General features: G+C 38.7%; 1 protein-coding gene across 4 annotated transcripts in view; it reads left to right on the top strand.

Annotated features, from left to right (window-relative positions):
• The window catches only part of SCML4 (Scm polycomb group protein like 4), an 81,792-nt gene that overhangs the window by 51,918 nt on the left and 14,251 nt on the right, over nucleotides 1–15,623 (top strand). For 3 of the 4 annotated variants that reach the window (XM_075202874.1, XM_075202875.1, XM_075202876.1), the window contains exons 3-5: nucleotides 8,655–8,774; nucleotides 12,895–13,024; nucleotides 13,960–14,160. In XM_075202874.1, the coding sequence (XP_075058975.1) occupies nucleotides 8,655–8,774; nucleotides 12,895–13,024; nucleotides 13,960–14,160 (451 nt within the window). The remainder of the gene's footprint in view (nucleotides 1–8,654; nucleotides 8,775–12,894; nucleotides 13,025–13,959; nucleotides 14,161–15,623) is intronic. The other variant, XM_075202877.1, reaches the window with a different exon arrangement.

Genomic DNA, 15,623 nt, shown 5'->3' with positions numbered 1-15,623 from the left:
AGAAAGATCAGTGCCGCTGGTTGATCTGTCTCCAAACCACTGCTAGGTCTGACAGTACTGGATCTCACCTCCTCCAACTACATAGCTGTGTATGATGGCACAAGACAGTACAAGCCAGGCGACATTGTATTACATCATAATAAACTATATAGTAGCACAAAGTGTGAGAGAGCAGGATTCCATGGCAGCATAATAAATATAGTGTACCAACTAGATTAGATGGGCCAGAGCCGTAACTTAGAATTCTAGCGCTTGGGGCGAGAAAGACAAATGCCGCTCCCCTAGCCCTCAATTTTAACCAAATGAACCTAAAATATTCCTAAATTGCGCCCCCCTTCAGCGTTGCACCCTGGGCGGTCGCCCCTGTCGCACAGCCCTTGTTACGGCCCTGAGATGGACTGTTATGGTGACAAAAAGTTAAGTAGTTAAACACTTGCGCAGCAAATGTATACTGTTATATCAGCATGTAGCAGTAGTCATCAGACACAAGCAGTAAAAAAAATGTTCCAGTATTTCATTTAAACTAAAGAAAATATTTGGAGTAGTTGGTAACAATCAAAAGAGGTCACACTTATAGCACCATCTGCAACAATGTTTTACTGCATTGAAATTAACCATTTATGTATTTTTTATATTTATATATACAAATGTACTACTTTTGATATTTGTTTTGTCTAAATGTGGACATGAAAGCCTGTGTTTATTTATCAACACTCCCTATCCTATCCCTGTATCCTGCGTAAAAACTGATACAAAAATAGTTGCATGATATCATAAAACGTCATTTACGCTGCACAGTTTTTGCGCCTTCATAAAATTGTGAACTTATAGGGCATGATTCAGCAAGGCATATATCTGCCAATTTTGAGCATATTGTCCGCAAAATCACTTTGCGCATGCCCGAAACCGGGAGATACGGCTGTGAAAGCAACCTTGTCCACTGCGTCTTTCAACGCAAAGGACACTTACTACAGCCTGTGATTTCGGGGAGTGAACTGGACGGGGAAGGGGTGTTTTGCCGTAATAAATTTACAGTAGGGGTGTGCCAAACTAAGGCGCATGCAGCCATGTCCCAATCCAACTCTGGCCATCTCAAAGTTACTTGGTTTTTTGTCGTACCTCTTGCTCCAGCTTAAGGGCTGGTCTAAGTCCGGATCAGTAGTAATGACAGTCTTGCATGCATGCTATAACATGTGTTTGCAATCACAAGCAACTGTAAAAATTTATTTTATGCTCAGTAGACATTAACAATATTTTAATAAATGCATTTCATGGAAAATATTTTTTTTAAAGGAAACTTTTACTTTGTTTCTTTTAAACTGTTATCATTCATGCCTATGTTAATAACAGGTGATTGTAATTCAGTGTAAAAAATTCCTGTGTGCTCTTTGACGAATTTATAATCCACATAGGTATTGGACGCATCCCGCTGCGTCTTGTGTAGTAGAGCTCAGCAGACCTGTCCCCATTTTCAACAGCACACCTATCTTGAGATCCGTGCCTTGATGAATTTCGGAGTACGCAAAGCCTACATACGTGCCTATAACACTAAACGCGGGTTGCACTCAGAATTCGTGTCTTGATGAATCAAGCCCATAGAGTTTAAAGCTTAATATAATGAATGGTAGTGACTTGGCTAAAGGCCCCTGAGCCTGACCACCACTGCAGAGGGTGCAGCTGCTATGGGCCTGGCAGTAAAGGGTGATGCACCTGAGCCCCCCGGGGACATCACTATGCATGCTCAGACGAGACCCACCCTTTGTGCTCTTCTGAAAGCAGAGGGGGCACAAGAGGGTGAGTGTCATCGCGAGACTCTCAAACAAACTTGGCTATCGAACATTCCACTAATAATACCCACCACCCACAATCAGGATACACTTCATCATCAGTGGATGTTTCAGCCATGCTGCCTGCCTTTGTAGGTGCTCTCTGAAATCTGCCTATGGTCTATTGTCTGCCCCCTTCATGACTTATGTAGAAAGCCTGAGCTTGTGCAGCATACAAGGGCTGCGTCTGGGCTCTCTAAGCCAACAGGCCAAGTAACGGTTGCAACTGCTCCTAGTGTTATCGCTATGCCACTGGTGAAAGGGCTACATTGAGAATTCACTATTGAGTGAACACTGCACAAAGGGCTATTCTGGACAAGTGGAGTTTGTAACAAGATTATTTCCAGATTGCTCCAGCTAGAAGAAACTGGGGTCACAAATTATTTTGGGACCATGGACAGCACAGTGTCACAATGGCTAGCATTGCTGTCTCACAGTGCCGGGGTCATGGGTTTTTTCCAACCAGGGGGTAAATGTATCATAGTGCGGGATGTACAAGTCGCTGGAAATCGGCGAGATGACAGCTTACATTTAAAGCGGTGCTGCCTTGTAAATGGAAACTTCCCTTTACAAGGCAGCGCCGCTTTAAATTTAAGCTGTCATCTCGCCGATTTCCGGCGACTTGTACATCCCGCAGTATGATACATTTACCCCCAGATGTATGTTCCCCCCATATTTGTGTGGGTTTCCTCGGGGTGCTCCAGTTTCCTCCTAGACTCCAAGGATATACTGGTAGGTTATTTGGCTTCTGACGCCAAGTAGCCCTAGCATGTATAGATTGTTAGCTCTACTGGAGCATGGACTGAATCAAATGATTAAATATGAAATTCATCCATTTGCCCTTTGCATACAGATGACAAGTAGCAGTTCAGTTATAATGTTGAATTTTTGTTTCTCAACAAAGCATGGGATGCTAAAGGATATTTAAAAGTCAGTCTTCTATTTAGTGCCTAAAAATAATAGTGCAACACTCTTGCACATTCAGTTGATGACTTATCAAACATTGATAACTGTGGATGCACAGAACATGTCTACTTTGCTCATATACAGCCACTAAATCAGTAGGTGTTATCTGTATATAACAGTAGAGGGATTTGTGATGTTGTCCGAATACGCTGAAGTATGTAGCCCTAAAACAAGCATGATGTCTGAAAATAATCTGCTGAAAATCAATCCGCATATTCATATAAATCCAGTTTGTAGATGACTGCCCTCTGCCTATGTATGTGGTCTTTTAAATGTATCACATAAGCTACATTTTCTCTTTTGCGCTTACTTTAACTTTTTTATTGCCTTCTTTTTAGCTTTTACGTTTTATCCATCTGTTCCTGAATCCTACAGCTCAGGGATTTTCAGTGTGCTCACTTGATTAATTTTGTAAATTGTTTCTCCTTTTACAACACCCACTCTGCCAATTCTGACTGTTATTAGCCATTTCTAAATGTCACAGATTATTCAAACAGCTTATTAGAACTCATAAGGAGTAGGCAATCCATGACGCTCTCAATGACTCCATCACCATGGCGACAAAATGTAATCTGTAAAATCAACATTGGCTCTCTAAGGTCTGCTTTCTCTTAATATTTCTTCCTGGCTTTCTCTACCATCTAATCTCTGTGTTCTCTCTGTGTGTTTAAATCACGGAAGAAGCAGAAAACACTGCATTGCTACATGGAATAAGGAACATATGTGTCCCTTATGTAAAGATCATACAGAAACACGTAATAAGGGACATGTATGAAAGTATGGTAACATTTTAATCTTGACAGTCTTATCTGTTAACGTGATGTGCTTATCAGTTGTTCTAGTATTAGAGGTACAGCTCCCAATAAAAACATGTCTTCATATAGATGGTCATTTACAATAACTACATAACTATCTTGTTTGTCTTAATACATATGACCCTATGACTTATATTTAATTTTTAGACCATAATCGTCATGACAGGCCCATGATTATCTTGTTTGACTATCAATAAACATAATAGAAGTTGGATTTTTAATGTGTTTTTTCACCTCTTGACAAAATATCACATTATACACTTTATAATTTACTTCTCCTCTCAGGATATAGTTTTTTATAGTTTTTATTCAGTGCTGTAGCTCAGTGTCTATTTTAAGATATATGAGCATAACGACATTGGCTGACTTTAAATACACGTTTCCTGAGAGGTTATATTCATTATCAGCGCTGCAGTTTATTGATTTATAAAATATGAAAATATAACATCACTACAGTCTTGTTATATGTGCCTGTTGCCTCAAAGTGTACCCTTATGCTTCTATTGCTTACCAGCATTGCAGCTTAGTAGTTAATGTTGGTACACAGGTGGTAGATTGGTGGTCATACATACTAAATTCTATGTAATGTAGAATACATGCAGACAATACAATGCCACTTCTTCTCCTCTCCACATAGCTGAAGGCTCTCAATGATCACCCCCATAAGCCTTGGTGACCTAGGCAGCACACTTCCCTTTCTCCTATTCAGCTGTGCTGTCCAGTTTTTCTGCAAATAACCTATCCACTCCCTTTGCTGCTCACCTAAACAGACACACAATCGCAGGCAGCAGTGCACCCCAAACTCAGCCAACCGCTTCCCACTGACTAGCGAATGCAAAATACATACTTGAATATCTGACATTGTTGAATCATTTTTCTATTCACTTCTTCACTGTTGGAGAGAGAGGAGGTGGTGGTATAAAAAAAAATAAGCAATCAGCGCCCTTATACTGCAGTCATACTGGATTATGGCCTCTTCTCTCACTAATCCGTCAGAGCTGTCTGTGTATGCTATGCTGAACTAGGAGCCACAGGAACAATGGCAAAACTCTAATTTCAATCCTGCCACACACACAATAGGTGGATTTGTGAAAAAACTGACTCTGTGCCATGATAGGTGTAGCATTACATTGATTCAGAGCAAATAGTTATTTTACAAAAAGTAGAAACTAGATTACATTTTGTGGAATGAGATGAGATGTTAGTCTGCAAATACAATTTTTTTGTCGTAATAGTTTTCTTTTTTTTCAGCAGAACCCTCTAGAGATATACTGCCTTGTACAGCAACCAGAACTGCAGTGGCACAGTCCAAAATCATTAGTATCATGACGTTCCTCAATTTACACTGATATCCAATGGGAGGAGTTGGGTGGAGAAAGGTCATTTCTTGCTAAGTGTGGACTAGGCTTTCCTAGTTTTCAGGCCCATGCAAAAACAATATTTAATTTTGGGAAGAATATTAAATTGAGGTTCAAGAGTGGAGAGTGGATATTATATGAAGCGTTCCTTGCTTTGCAGAAGGGCGCACAGTCTTTACCACTCGGCCAAAACACATGAATTTGATACTGACCAACAGCTGGCAGAGATCAGGTTTGTCCCTATACCAACTGTCCCAATCTGGAGGATTGTTCCAGGGTCCAACCAGCCAGGTGTCTATTCCCAACTTGTCAGAAATGTTGTGAGGTATGTCCTACCCACACCTCTTTGTAAGTCAGAAAACATGGTGGCGGCAGTTATAGAGAGATGTGTCCAGGGTAATGGGGATGTTGGGGGCAGCCTAGCACTTAAGAAAAGCTAGATACAACTCTTCTTTTCGGAGTCGGCGGGTCCATACCCGAATATGAAAACTTGAATATTGGGAGCTATGTTTTACTCATAATGGGAGCTGGACAGATGCACATTTCTAGGTATACTTTGCCAAATGTAATGCACAGCTTCAAACACTGAAAAATGCTACATGTCAATGTTCCATTACCCTTATAATTAATTTAAGCCATAAATAAGGTTAAACCAAGCATTAATTTAGGAGAAAAATAAAGATGGAGGAGGTTGGACATTGTTGTGAACCCTTTCAGATTTTCCAGCCTCCTAAGTACACTTCTAGTTTGCAGAGGCATCTCTGAAGATGGTGAAGTAGACATAAACCTCAAAGTGTGCTGGGCGGTCCTCATAGAATTTGTGGTTCAGATGCTTTATATGTAGCAAATGAAAGACATATTTTTTTAGGGGTAATCTGATATGCCTGAAACGAAAACTGAGTAAGGCATATGGCAATTCACCAATTTAAGCCAGGGATTTTGCCATTAAAAGTGGTTTCCAAAATTCATCTTGATTCATGAGTTTTGAGTCCAAATTTGGATGAATCAGTGCAAATACAGTTTCAGGCCTTATATACATCTCTAAACAATTCAGTTATTGCCGTATCAAATACAATGACTATTGTTTTATCCTAGGTGACTAAGTTATTAGCTATTATGTTATTAATTTGAGGTTGTCAGCGACACATATTGTACTAACATCAGGGATGTAACTTATTTGGATATCAGATGTGTCACTTATTATTATGTCGTTAGTGATAGCAACCATTGTGGTGTCACCAGTAAGGATACCTATTCTAATGTCGTCATCCATGGTGATGTTATTGGTTGTCACCACTGGTGATATCATCAGTTTTTAGGTCATCGGTGATGTATGCCATTGTGATGCCATCAGAAATATTACCTATTGTGATGACATCTATTTTGTTGTCATCAGTAATGTTATCTTTGCGAAGGTCATATATTATATGTCAGTTGTGCCACTCGTTGCAATGTCAGCAATGCTGCAGCCCTCGATACTCAAAATCATGGCATGAGTGGTCATCAGTGGTCACCCATTGTCATGTTGTCAGAAATTTCATCCATCATGATGTTATCTATTTTTATGCCATAAAGTTGTCACCAACTGTGATGTGACAAATATAACCCACTATGTGGTCTCCATTTGTGATGGACATGATTGATTGGGTTGGCGTCTCCAAAGTATCACTGCACAGGTGCAAGATGTTCATTGTTTTAGTTGCAATCAGTGGCAGCTAGTTTTAGGAAATAATCATCTTTCCCTTTTCCATGGGATAGCTAACCCAATGAATCATCTCTATTACTTTTTGACCCATACAAGCAGTTTTCAAAATGTATTAGTCTGTCAGAAAAAGTCCATGAAAGTTTTGATCTCCTTTCTTCACTGACCATATGAAGAAATGCATACATCTAATCATGCTAATAGAATTTACCAACCCTTTAATCCAGCGCCAAGAAGTGTGATATGAAATCTGTGTGCTAGCCTTTTATAGTGAAGCCCTATTACCTCTAGTCTATGTGAGTGCAATCTTACCTTGTGAAATTTCCTTTTCTACATTACACCCTGTGGAGTTCTTGTCAACCATTGTGATATCATTGGTGATGTTAACCATTGTGATGTCATCATGATGTGACTCACTGTGATGTCATCAGTAATGTCACTCTTTGTGATGTGATCATCATCATCAGCTATTTATATAGCGCCACTAATTCCGTAGAGCTGTACAGAGAACTCACTCACATCAGTCCCTGCCCCAATGGAGCTTACAGTCTAAATTTCCTAACATACACACACCAATCGAGAGAGACCTAGGTTAATTTTAATAGTAGCCAAATTAACCTATTAATATGTTTTTGGAGTGTGGGAGGAAGTCGGAGGACCTGGATGAAACCCCACGCAAAACACAAGGGAGAACATATAAACTCCACACAGATAACGCCATGGTCGAGAATCGAACTCATGAACCCAGTGCTGTGAGGCAGAAGTGCTAACCACTAAGCCATCATGCTGTCCCTAAGTGATGTCATCATTGATGTAATCCATTATAATGTTATCAGTAATATGAAACTCATTGTGATGATGCCATTCTTTAGGGACGTCAGCAAGCTCTCTTTACATTTAAGACCATTATTCATATCAACCATTTTGATACTGTTGGTGGTATGACACCTTTTAATGTTATCAGTGATGTCATCCATTGTGATGTTGTTAATGGTGTCAGTAATATCACTCATTTCTTTGGTGATTTCAGAAATTCTGACTGTCATCTATATTGAGGTCTTTTATTTGTGATTTAAGTGATGCCATTTAATTTTAATAACAATCATAATGGCACCATTTTAATGACATCAGCAAAATCATTAATTGTGATGTTAACAGACACGCCATCTGGTATATTGTCATCTATTTTGAGATCAGTGGTGTTGTCATAATTTGTTTCATCAATGCTGCACAGACCCCATTGTCATTATTAGATAGATATTATTTACTTTTTTACATCGTTTCTCCTCCACTGCAGTTGGAGCACAGTCCGCTCTAACAGTTCAGTTAGTTAACTGAGTGGACATTGATGGGACCACAGGAAGTTGAGAGTAAAATGGATCTCCCAATCTTACAGTATATTCAATTAATATAGTACCCCCTTCTCCAACTTCAGTGGATGAACGGGACTTGAATCTGTGTCGGAGGCACCTGCTTTCCCTCCCCACCTCCTAAAGTTACATTTCTCATTGTATATATTATTTGGCTGAAGGTACACACACAGTATATCATGGGCTATTACATGGTCTAATCTGGCAATTCACCAGCACTGGATTAGACACACTCATTCCAGGTGCTTGTGCTCTTTATAGTTGCTGGACTCAGGAAAGCAGTATCTTTGCTGGAATTCATATGTATAGCTGTACAGACAGAATTGTATTGGTAGGAAGGTTATAACAATTCCATTATTTGCTAATAGCTGAAATTATTTATTGCTCTTATTGCTGTAATTATGGGAACCATAATGGAAATATTTGCATTCTCTAAACAGTGTGCCATAATATACTCCCATGTGCATCACCGGACTAACAATAGAAAGACAAACAATATGTAACAACATACGTTTATTAGCAGAACTGTGGTTCATTTCTATGGATCGTTTGTAAAGACGAAAAGGGTGGTGTATCCGAATTGGGAACTGATAGCATTGTTCTCACTTATGTTTTAGTTTATAAGGGCTCCTGTACCACTGTTCACCCTACCCGATGAAGGGTCCATAGCCAACCCGAAACGTTGTTACTCTCTGCATGCCCTCACAATAAATCTTCAAGCATTGCATCTTCGAAGTGTGAGTATTTGATTTTTTTTATTCAGGATACACCACCAACCTTTTGTCTTTACATGCATATTTTTTCCACAGATTTTGCTGAGGCAAGAATATGCCTATACTTCCTGGGCCTGAGTCATTAAGGAAAGTAAAGCAAAAAAACAGGAGTACATTTGCACCTTGGCAAAACCATGTTGCATTGGAGGGGAGGTAAATTTTAACTATGGGGACAGATTTATAGTTGGGGTAGGGCATGTCCTAGATCAACTTTAAATTTCAGTGTACAAATAAAACTATCAATCATTTGTGTGCTACATGAAAAAGCAGCCAGTATTTCCCTTGCATTGTAACATGGTTTGTCCAGGAGCAAATTTACTCCTTTTGGTTTTGCTTTGCTCTCCTTAGTGACTCAGGCCCTCTGTTTTTTTCCATTCACAATAAAAAGTGTTTTGCTTCTTAACTAGGTATTGAGATTACCTATAGTACCAGTCCTACACATCATAACATAACATGTCATAACAAACTAAATGTGTCCCAACATTTTGATTTTCTTAGAATCTACTAACCCTGGTTTAGGATGTTTTACAAATAAATATGAGTAATACATGTAAACTTGAATTCAAGTCAAACATTTAAAATAGAAACCTGGCATAAAAACAAAGGGGGTTATTTACAAAGTGCAAAATGTCAACAGTGCAGTTCAGAGACAGCCTTGGACCCACCATGTGCCTCAGTTTGTGCAGGTGTGCCAGTATTATGCCAAGGTACATGGGATGGCAGAGTAAAATGGTGGCGCTAACGGAAGAGCAGAAGTTTTTACAGGGGGTAGGGCAGTGTAATGATGCTATTTGCAAATTAGGGAGTATGTGCACTGTTGACACTAGTTTTTCAAATGAGGTAAACAGGTGCAGAAAGTGCTTTTTAGGGGCGTTCCTTGCCATAGGGCAATTTCCAGTAAGCAAAAAAACTTTTGCACTAGCTGGCACTCTTCAGGTTTTATTGGTTTGTTCTTTAATGTGGCTTGCTTTGACATTTCATTGGCTTGCTTTGCACCTCGTTGCTCTTCCACAGAGAAGCATATTTCCTGACTTTCTCTGAGAAATATAATAAAAAGCTTCACCCACATACAAAATGTAGGAAAGACAGTCTCAATGTACCCTGACTCATGTGTTCCATAAATGAGGGTAAAAAAGCAGTGTTCTAGGGGAAAAAATGAAATGCTTAGTTTATTTGAAAGGGTTGCCACTAAAATAGTAGGAGGTTGGACTCTCATGTGATGTCTACTTTTTTGCACAGTGCACCTCTGAATTTTGTTTTTAGCACACCTAGATGTCCTTCTAGTTTTAGAAAGCATCTCCCAAAAGTGAGGAGAAGGTGCGCCTCTTTAAGTGTGCATCTTGAAGTGTGCTGAGTCAGACCATTCAGATACACTGTTGCAAAACCAAGGCTTTTGCGCATCAAGTGCACTTCGTAAATTACCTCCATACTGTCAGAAAACACTGGGTAATGCAGACATTACCATGCACTTAAGTATGTAAGAGCAACCACTTTGATTAGCACGCACCACTATTTTATGTTGAATATTTTATTCAGTAAAGGACAAAATATGATATATTTCAATTGAAAGGGATTATGCTGAAGTGGCAGTATAACCCCTTTTCCAACATAATGTAAACAACAATGTATACCTATAAGCAATAAAAGAAAGCGATGATAGTGAATAAATCAGAGAGTAATTCATTATTTTGTAGGGAAGGATCGTGGCTCTACTTTTATTTACTGAATTATTGTGCATTGTTTCATATTTTATATTTGCATCCATTTTAATGTTGTCTTTAAAAATAATTTACGGTAACTGTAAAAAATTTTCCCCCTTTTTTACATTTTATTTTCTCAGTGATGCAATCAGAATGGATTTATTCAGGAATTCTTAATAAATAAAAAATGCAGCTTATTTTTGAAGACCCTGTGATATGGAAAATATCTCTTTTGTACAATATAACAAGAATATTTCACCGGGCAGCTGATCTATGCTCAGGTCTCCAGTAATACTGGCTGACAGCGAAATACAGATTATTTTTGAAGACCCACAAGAATATTTCACCGGGCAGCTGATCTATGCTCAGGTCTCCGGTAATACTGGCTGACAGCGAAATGCAGATTATTAACACTCCCCAGTCCAGTGCGGTTCTCCCCAAACATGTGTGACCTGGCATTTCTGGGTCACACATGCGCAGTGGAGCTGGTATCCCAAACTCGGGCTTCCATTTCCGTTTTCACTCAAAATAAACAATATATTTTATTTTTATTTTTTTAAAAAAATCTAATTGAATAGTAAATTAATTAAATAATAATGTAATGCAAAATACAACAAAAACACTGCTTTATTTAATATTAACGCATTTTTGCAGGTGCTGGCCCCCAGCTATCGTCATCCTGAGATGGTGATAGCGATTGGAGGACTGGGGCAGTACTTGGTAAATAGGACCTCGGTAAACTCTACTGCCAACAATCGCCTTCACCAGCCCAGCGGATTTGTTAAATAGGGAGAATCTATAAATCCAGTGAAAACTACAGTTTTGGATAGATCTCAGCCTTTTAACTGTTCGTTAAATAGCCTCCGAAGTCTTCTATGGCAGAGATGGGACAAACTGTCCATGGGAAAAATGTCCATACACTTTATAAATCTGTGCTTTTGGAGCGTGACTAAAAGTAAACTTTTGTGGAAAAATACCAAAGTAATAATTTATAGTTTTGTTTTTATTTGTAATTAATGGACAAAAAAAAGTTTTTTTATTTGAACATTTTGTGTTTATCAGAGATAAGAGGTCCTGAATAAAACCATTCTAAGCCATATGAAAAATGAAAAAAAAAAAAGTGGTTATACTTTTTATAGCCACTAGGCATATCACTACATAGTAATATAAATGCACCAGTTTAATAGTGTACAGTAAGTTGAAGCAGCCATTTTGTCAGCTACTTCAGAGTATATGATAATGAAGACTATTAATTCACTCCCTACCTTGTTGATGTCACTAACTGCCAGTATATTCTTATGAATATTGGTTTAGACCACAAAATGGCTTCTCCACAGGCAAGTACACTCTAAGATAGTAGTATACTGGCAGTTAGTGGTTGAAGTGGAAATTTAAAAGTTGCATTATGGAAAATGTAAGTGAATGGAATTTTATAGTATTACAATGAAGGCTGTAGGAGAAGAGGGGGTATGGCATATCACCATATACCAGCCCACTTCTTCGACCACAGTTTTCAGGAACGGGTATAATATCTAACTTCCAAATCAAGCATATGGGATTTAGCTCATAACAATAAAACCTGAAAAGGACCTAAAATACAACCTAACAATGCAAATGTGAGCTTGATATTATCCTTCAGTATACCATACTTGCCTACTCTCCCAGAATGTCTGGGAGAGTCCTGAATGTCAGGTAGTTTTCCAGAACTCCTGGGTTAGAAGGCCACACTCCCTGTTCCTGCATTACTTTCTTGGACCAGGCCCTCAATGACATCATTCGATGTGAATCGCATCATCATGGCCCCGTCCACCACTGTGCGATTATGTAAATCATGTTGTGCATCAGAGGGCATGGTCATAATGACATAAATCCCCCTTGACCACAAAGTAGGCAAATACATAATATATATTTCATAATAAGGATTTTGTACCGAATCTGTATTTTAAGAATTTGATGAATATTGAGTCATTTTAAAAAAGAATTTGCTGAGTCTGACTCCTGATTTGCATATTGCAAATAAGCACTGTGGACCTTATTCACAAATTATTATTGCCTTATTTATAATTTTAGCACTTGGAAGCAATAACATCACAGGGATATTAGGATGCCCTTGGTTTGGTGGGCCATCTTTCTCTACTACTTCAGTCCATAACATGAGATGCTTTAGAATATTCTGAAAGAAGCAAATGTAAACTTTGTTTGAAACTTCTTTGTAACCATAATATTAACTCTGCCAATCTACTATAAGCTGTTAAATTGCATCAGTCTATATGTTGTGTATTATAAACATTGTTTTGTAATCCTCTTATTTATTGCCTTTGAAAATGTTACATTTTTACCAGTATCCAATTTTTCCCTTTTAATACTTTGTGTCTGTTTTGCAGCTGAAATCCCGTGTTGTAATGACCCCGTTAGCAATTTCGCCTCCTCGCAGTACGCCAGAACCAGACATCAGCTCTATTCCTCAGGATGCAGCTACTGTGCCCAACTCCGCTATTCCACAGGCACTTACAGGTATACGTTACGTCTGGAGGCATAAGATATGAGCAACCAACAACATGGTGCATTTGACAACATAATCTTTCAGCATCACTTTGACATTGTTCCCCTATAATGTTGTAAAAGTATGGATCAGTGATGGGCAACAGGCGGCCATGAGGCCTAATGCGCCCTCTGAGCCTTCACCTGCAACCCACAGCTCCTTCCTGCTTACTGTCAGATTTGTTTGATTTAGCTTGTAATACTTGTTTAAAATGCCTGCTGATATGTTATTACAGATAGGTGTATTTTTCTTTGATTAAATGTATTGTTTTAACTTATTACAGAGATTAATGGTAATGTGCGACTCTCTTGAAGGATACCGGGCCGCACCCTTAGGTGTGTCAGGTTATCCATCACTGGTATATATACTTAGATCAGCTACATGGTGCCACACACTCTCTAACTTCAAACTTGCCTACACAAGGACATCCAGGATCTAGCAGCACTGTGCTGCTGTTAATATTTTAATGCTCTGATTGGCTACAGGTTGTTCTAACCCTGCCCACTTTATCTCTTGCTTGTCCGTGTGTTCACAGTTTTGAAGAATGAAAGCAATAGGTGCTGTGACTCTAGCCAAATACATCTAAAAAACAAACTTTTACTCTCAGTGGTAAGAAATCGAATATACTTGTCTAAAATACCTTGGGCATACAGTAAGCCCTGAAATTCCTCACACACTATAGTAACAAGAGTTTGCGTAAACACTGATGCACCTTATACCATGGAATACATTAGGTTACCAATCCTGACCATTTCAGGACACTAGGATGAACAATAATGTAATTATGTATGGTTCAATAGGCAAATGTTTCCTTGATCCAATAGCAAAATATATTATATAGATGGTATAACAACTGCTTTTATTGGGTAGTTCTAACATGATTTTGTTTTTATTCTTTACATTGCAGTTTGCATTTATGTGAACAAACAAGCTAACACAGGGCCTTACCTTGAAAGGAAAAAGGTCCAGCAACTCCCTGATCACTTTGGGCCGGAGCGCCCTTCCATGGTGCTCCAACAAGCAGTTCAAGCCTGTATTGACTGTGCTCATCAGCAGAAAAGTGTATTCTCCCTTGTAAAGCAGGGCTATGGAGGAGAAATGGTGTCAGGTAACTAGGACAGGTCCCCATCTTTTTTTATTTCCTCTTTTAACCTTTTTTTGTGGATTGTTTTTTAAAACCTTTTGCCAACTCTTTTGCTGTCTTCACTTACTCAAGCTAAGTCAGTGACTTGAAAGTGAGAAAGGCTTTCTGCTCATATAATAGCATCCAGCGAGTGACTGGAAATAGTTCTATCCGGCAATCAAACCTGTATAGTCAGCTGATGAAAGGACAATGAGATGTGTCCTCTTTTACACAATATAAAAATATTGTTTTAATGCATTTAATAATCTCTGTCATGTAAAAGTTATCTTTGCACCTAAGAGTGTATGAAAAGATATTATTAGTATTTCCTCACTAAGCATTGATTGAAGGATCCATAATCTTAGTACACTACACACTGCTTGATGTAAATATGATGCTTTTATTAATCAAAATCCAATAGTTCAGCACTGGCAATGCCTGATGTAGGATTAAACATTGAATTTTGATATATGATTAATGGCAGCTTCATATTTTGCATCCACCGATGTGCCCTGATAGTTTAGATTCCCAATATATGTTGGGACAATGAGTGAGCTTGTTTCTTCCGCTTAGTGAGAACCTTGGATTTACTACTGCTTGAAATGTGCAGTTTAGCCCTTCTTGTTTGCTATTCCATTTACTGAGTGAGAAGTGTACTTGTATTTATTATTGATAAAATGAAAATATCCAGAGGCCACATTGCCACAAACATGTTATCGTAGTTGGTTAGCTTTACCATGTGGGTTTAAGGAAGAACTGCACCCAAAACTAAATTATTTATTTAGGTGAAGTTCAATGAGTTAATATAAAAAAGCTCAACTGTACGCACTGTGGATGCTCCAATTGCTGGTTCTGCCGAGGTCGACTATGGCTGTAACAGTCTAACACTGCTCTCTCTTCCTGACACACAACTGTCCCATTGTTGATGCCACTTCTCCATGAACTTTCCATTCACATAAATAGTAAGATCATAGAGGAACGGGCTCTATGACTTGCAGAGTCCATTTCAAAAGGCCAAGTGGTAACAGGAGAGAGGAGTCTGCCGTAAGACCATTAAGGCCATTAAGGGACCTTGTCAGATGCGGATCATCAACGATTATATCAACTCATTGATCTACAATTTTAGATTTGAGTGAAGTTATCCTTTAGTTCAGCTTAAGGTGTATACAGAGAAACATAGAATTTGACGGCAGGCCCATCTAGTCTGCCCAATTTTTAACCTATGGTAACCTCAAACCCTATTTGACCCTTTAATCTTTGTAAGGATATCCTTATGTCTATGCCAAGCATGTTTAGGTTGCTCTACTGTATTAGCCTCCACCACCTCTGATGGGAGGCTAATCAACTTATCTACTACCCTTTCTGTGCAGTGGTTTTTCCTCAAATTTTCTCTACAAAAGAAGGTAATCTCCAAATCAGAAGAAATTGAATTCTTTTAGAGTTGTATT

The sequence above is a fragment of the Mixophyes fleayi genome, chromosome 3 (assembly GCF_038048845.1).
Source record: "Mixophyes fleayi isolate aMixFle1 chromosome 3, aMixFle1.hap1, whole genome shotgun sequence".
Lineage (NCBI taxonomy): Eukaryota > Metazoa > Chordata > Amphibia > Anura > Limnodynastidae > Mixophyes > Mixophyes fleayi.
The sequence above is the reverse complement of the archived record's forward strand: the minus strand, read 5'-3'. Positions and strand labels throughout refer to the sequence as shown.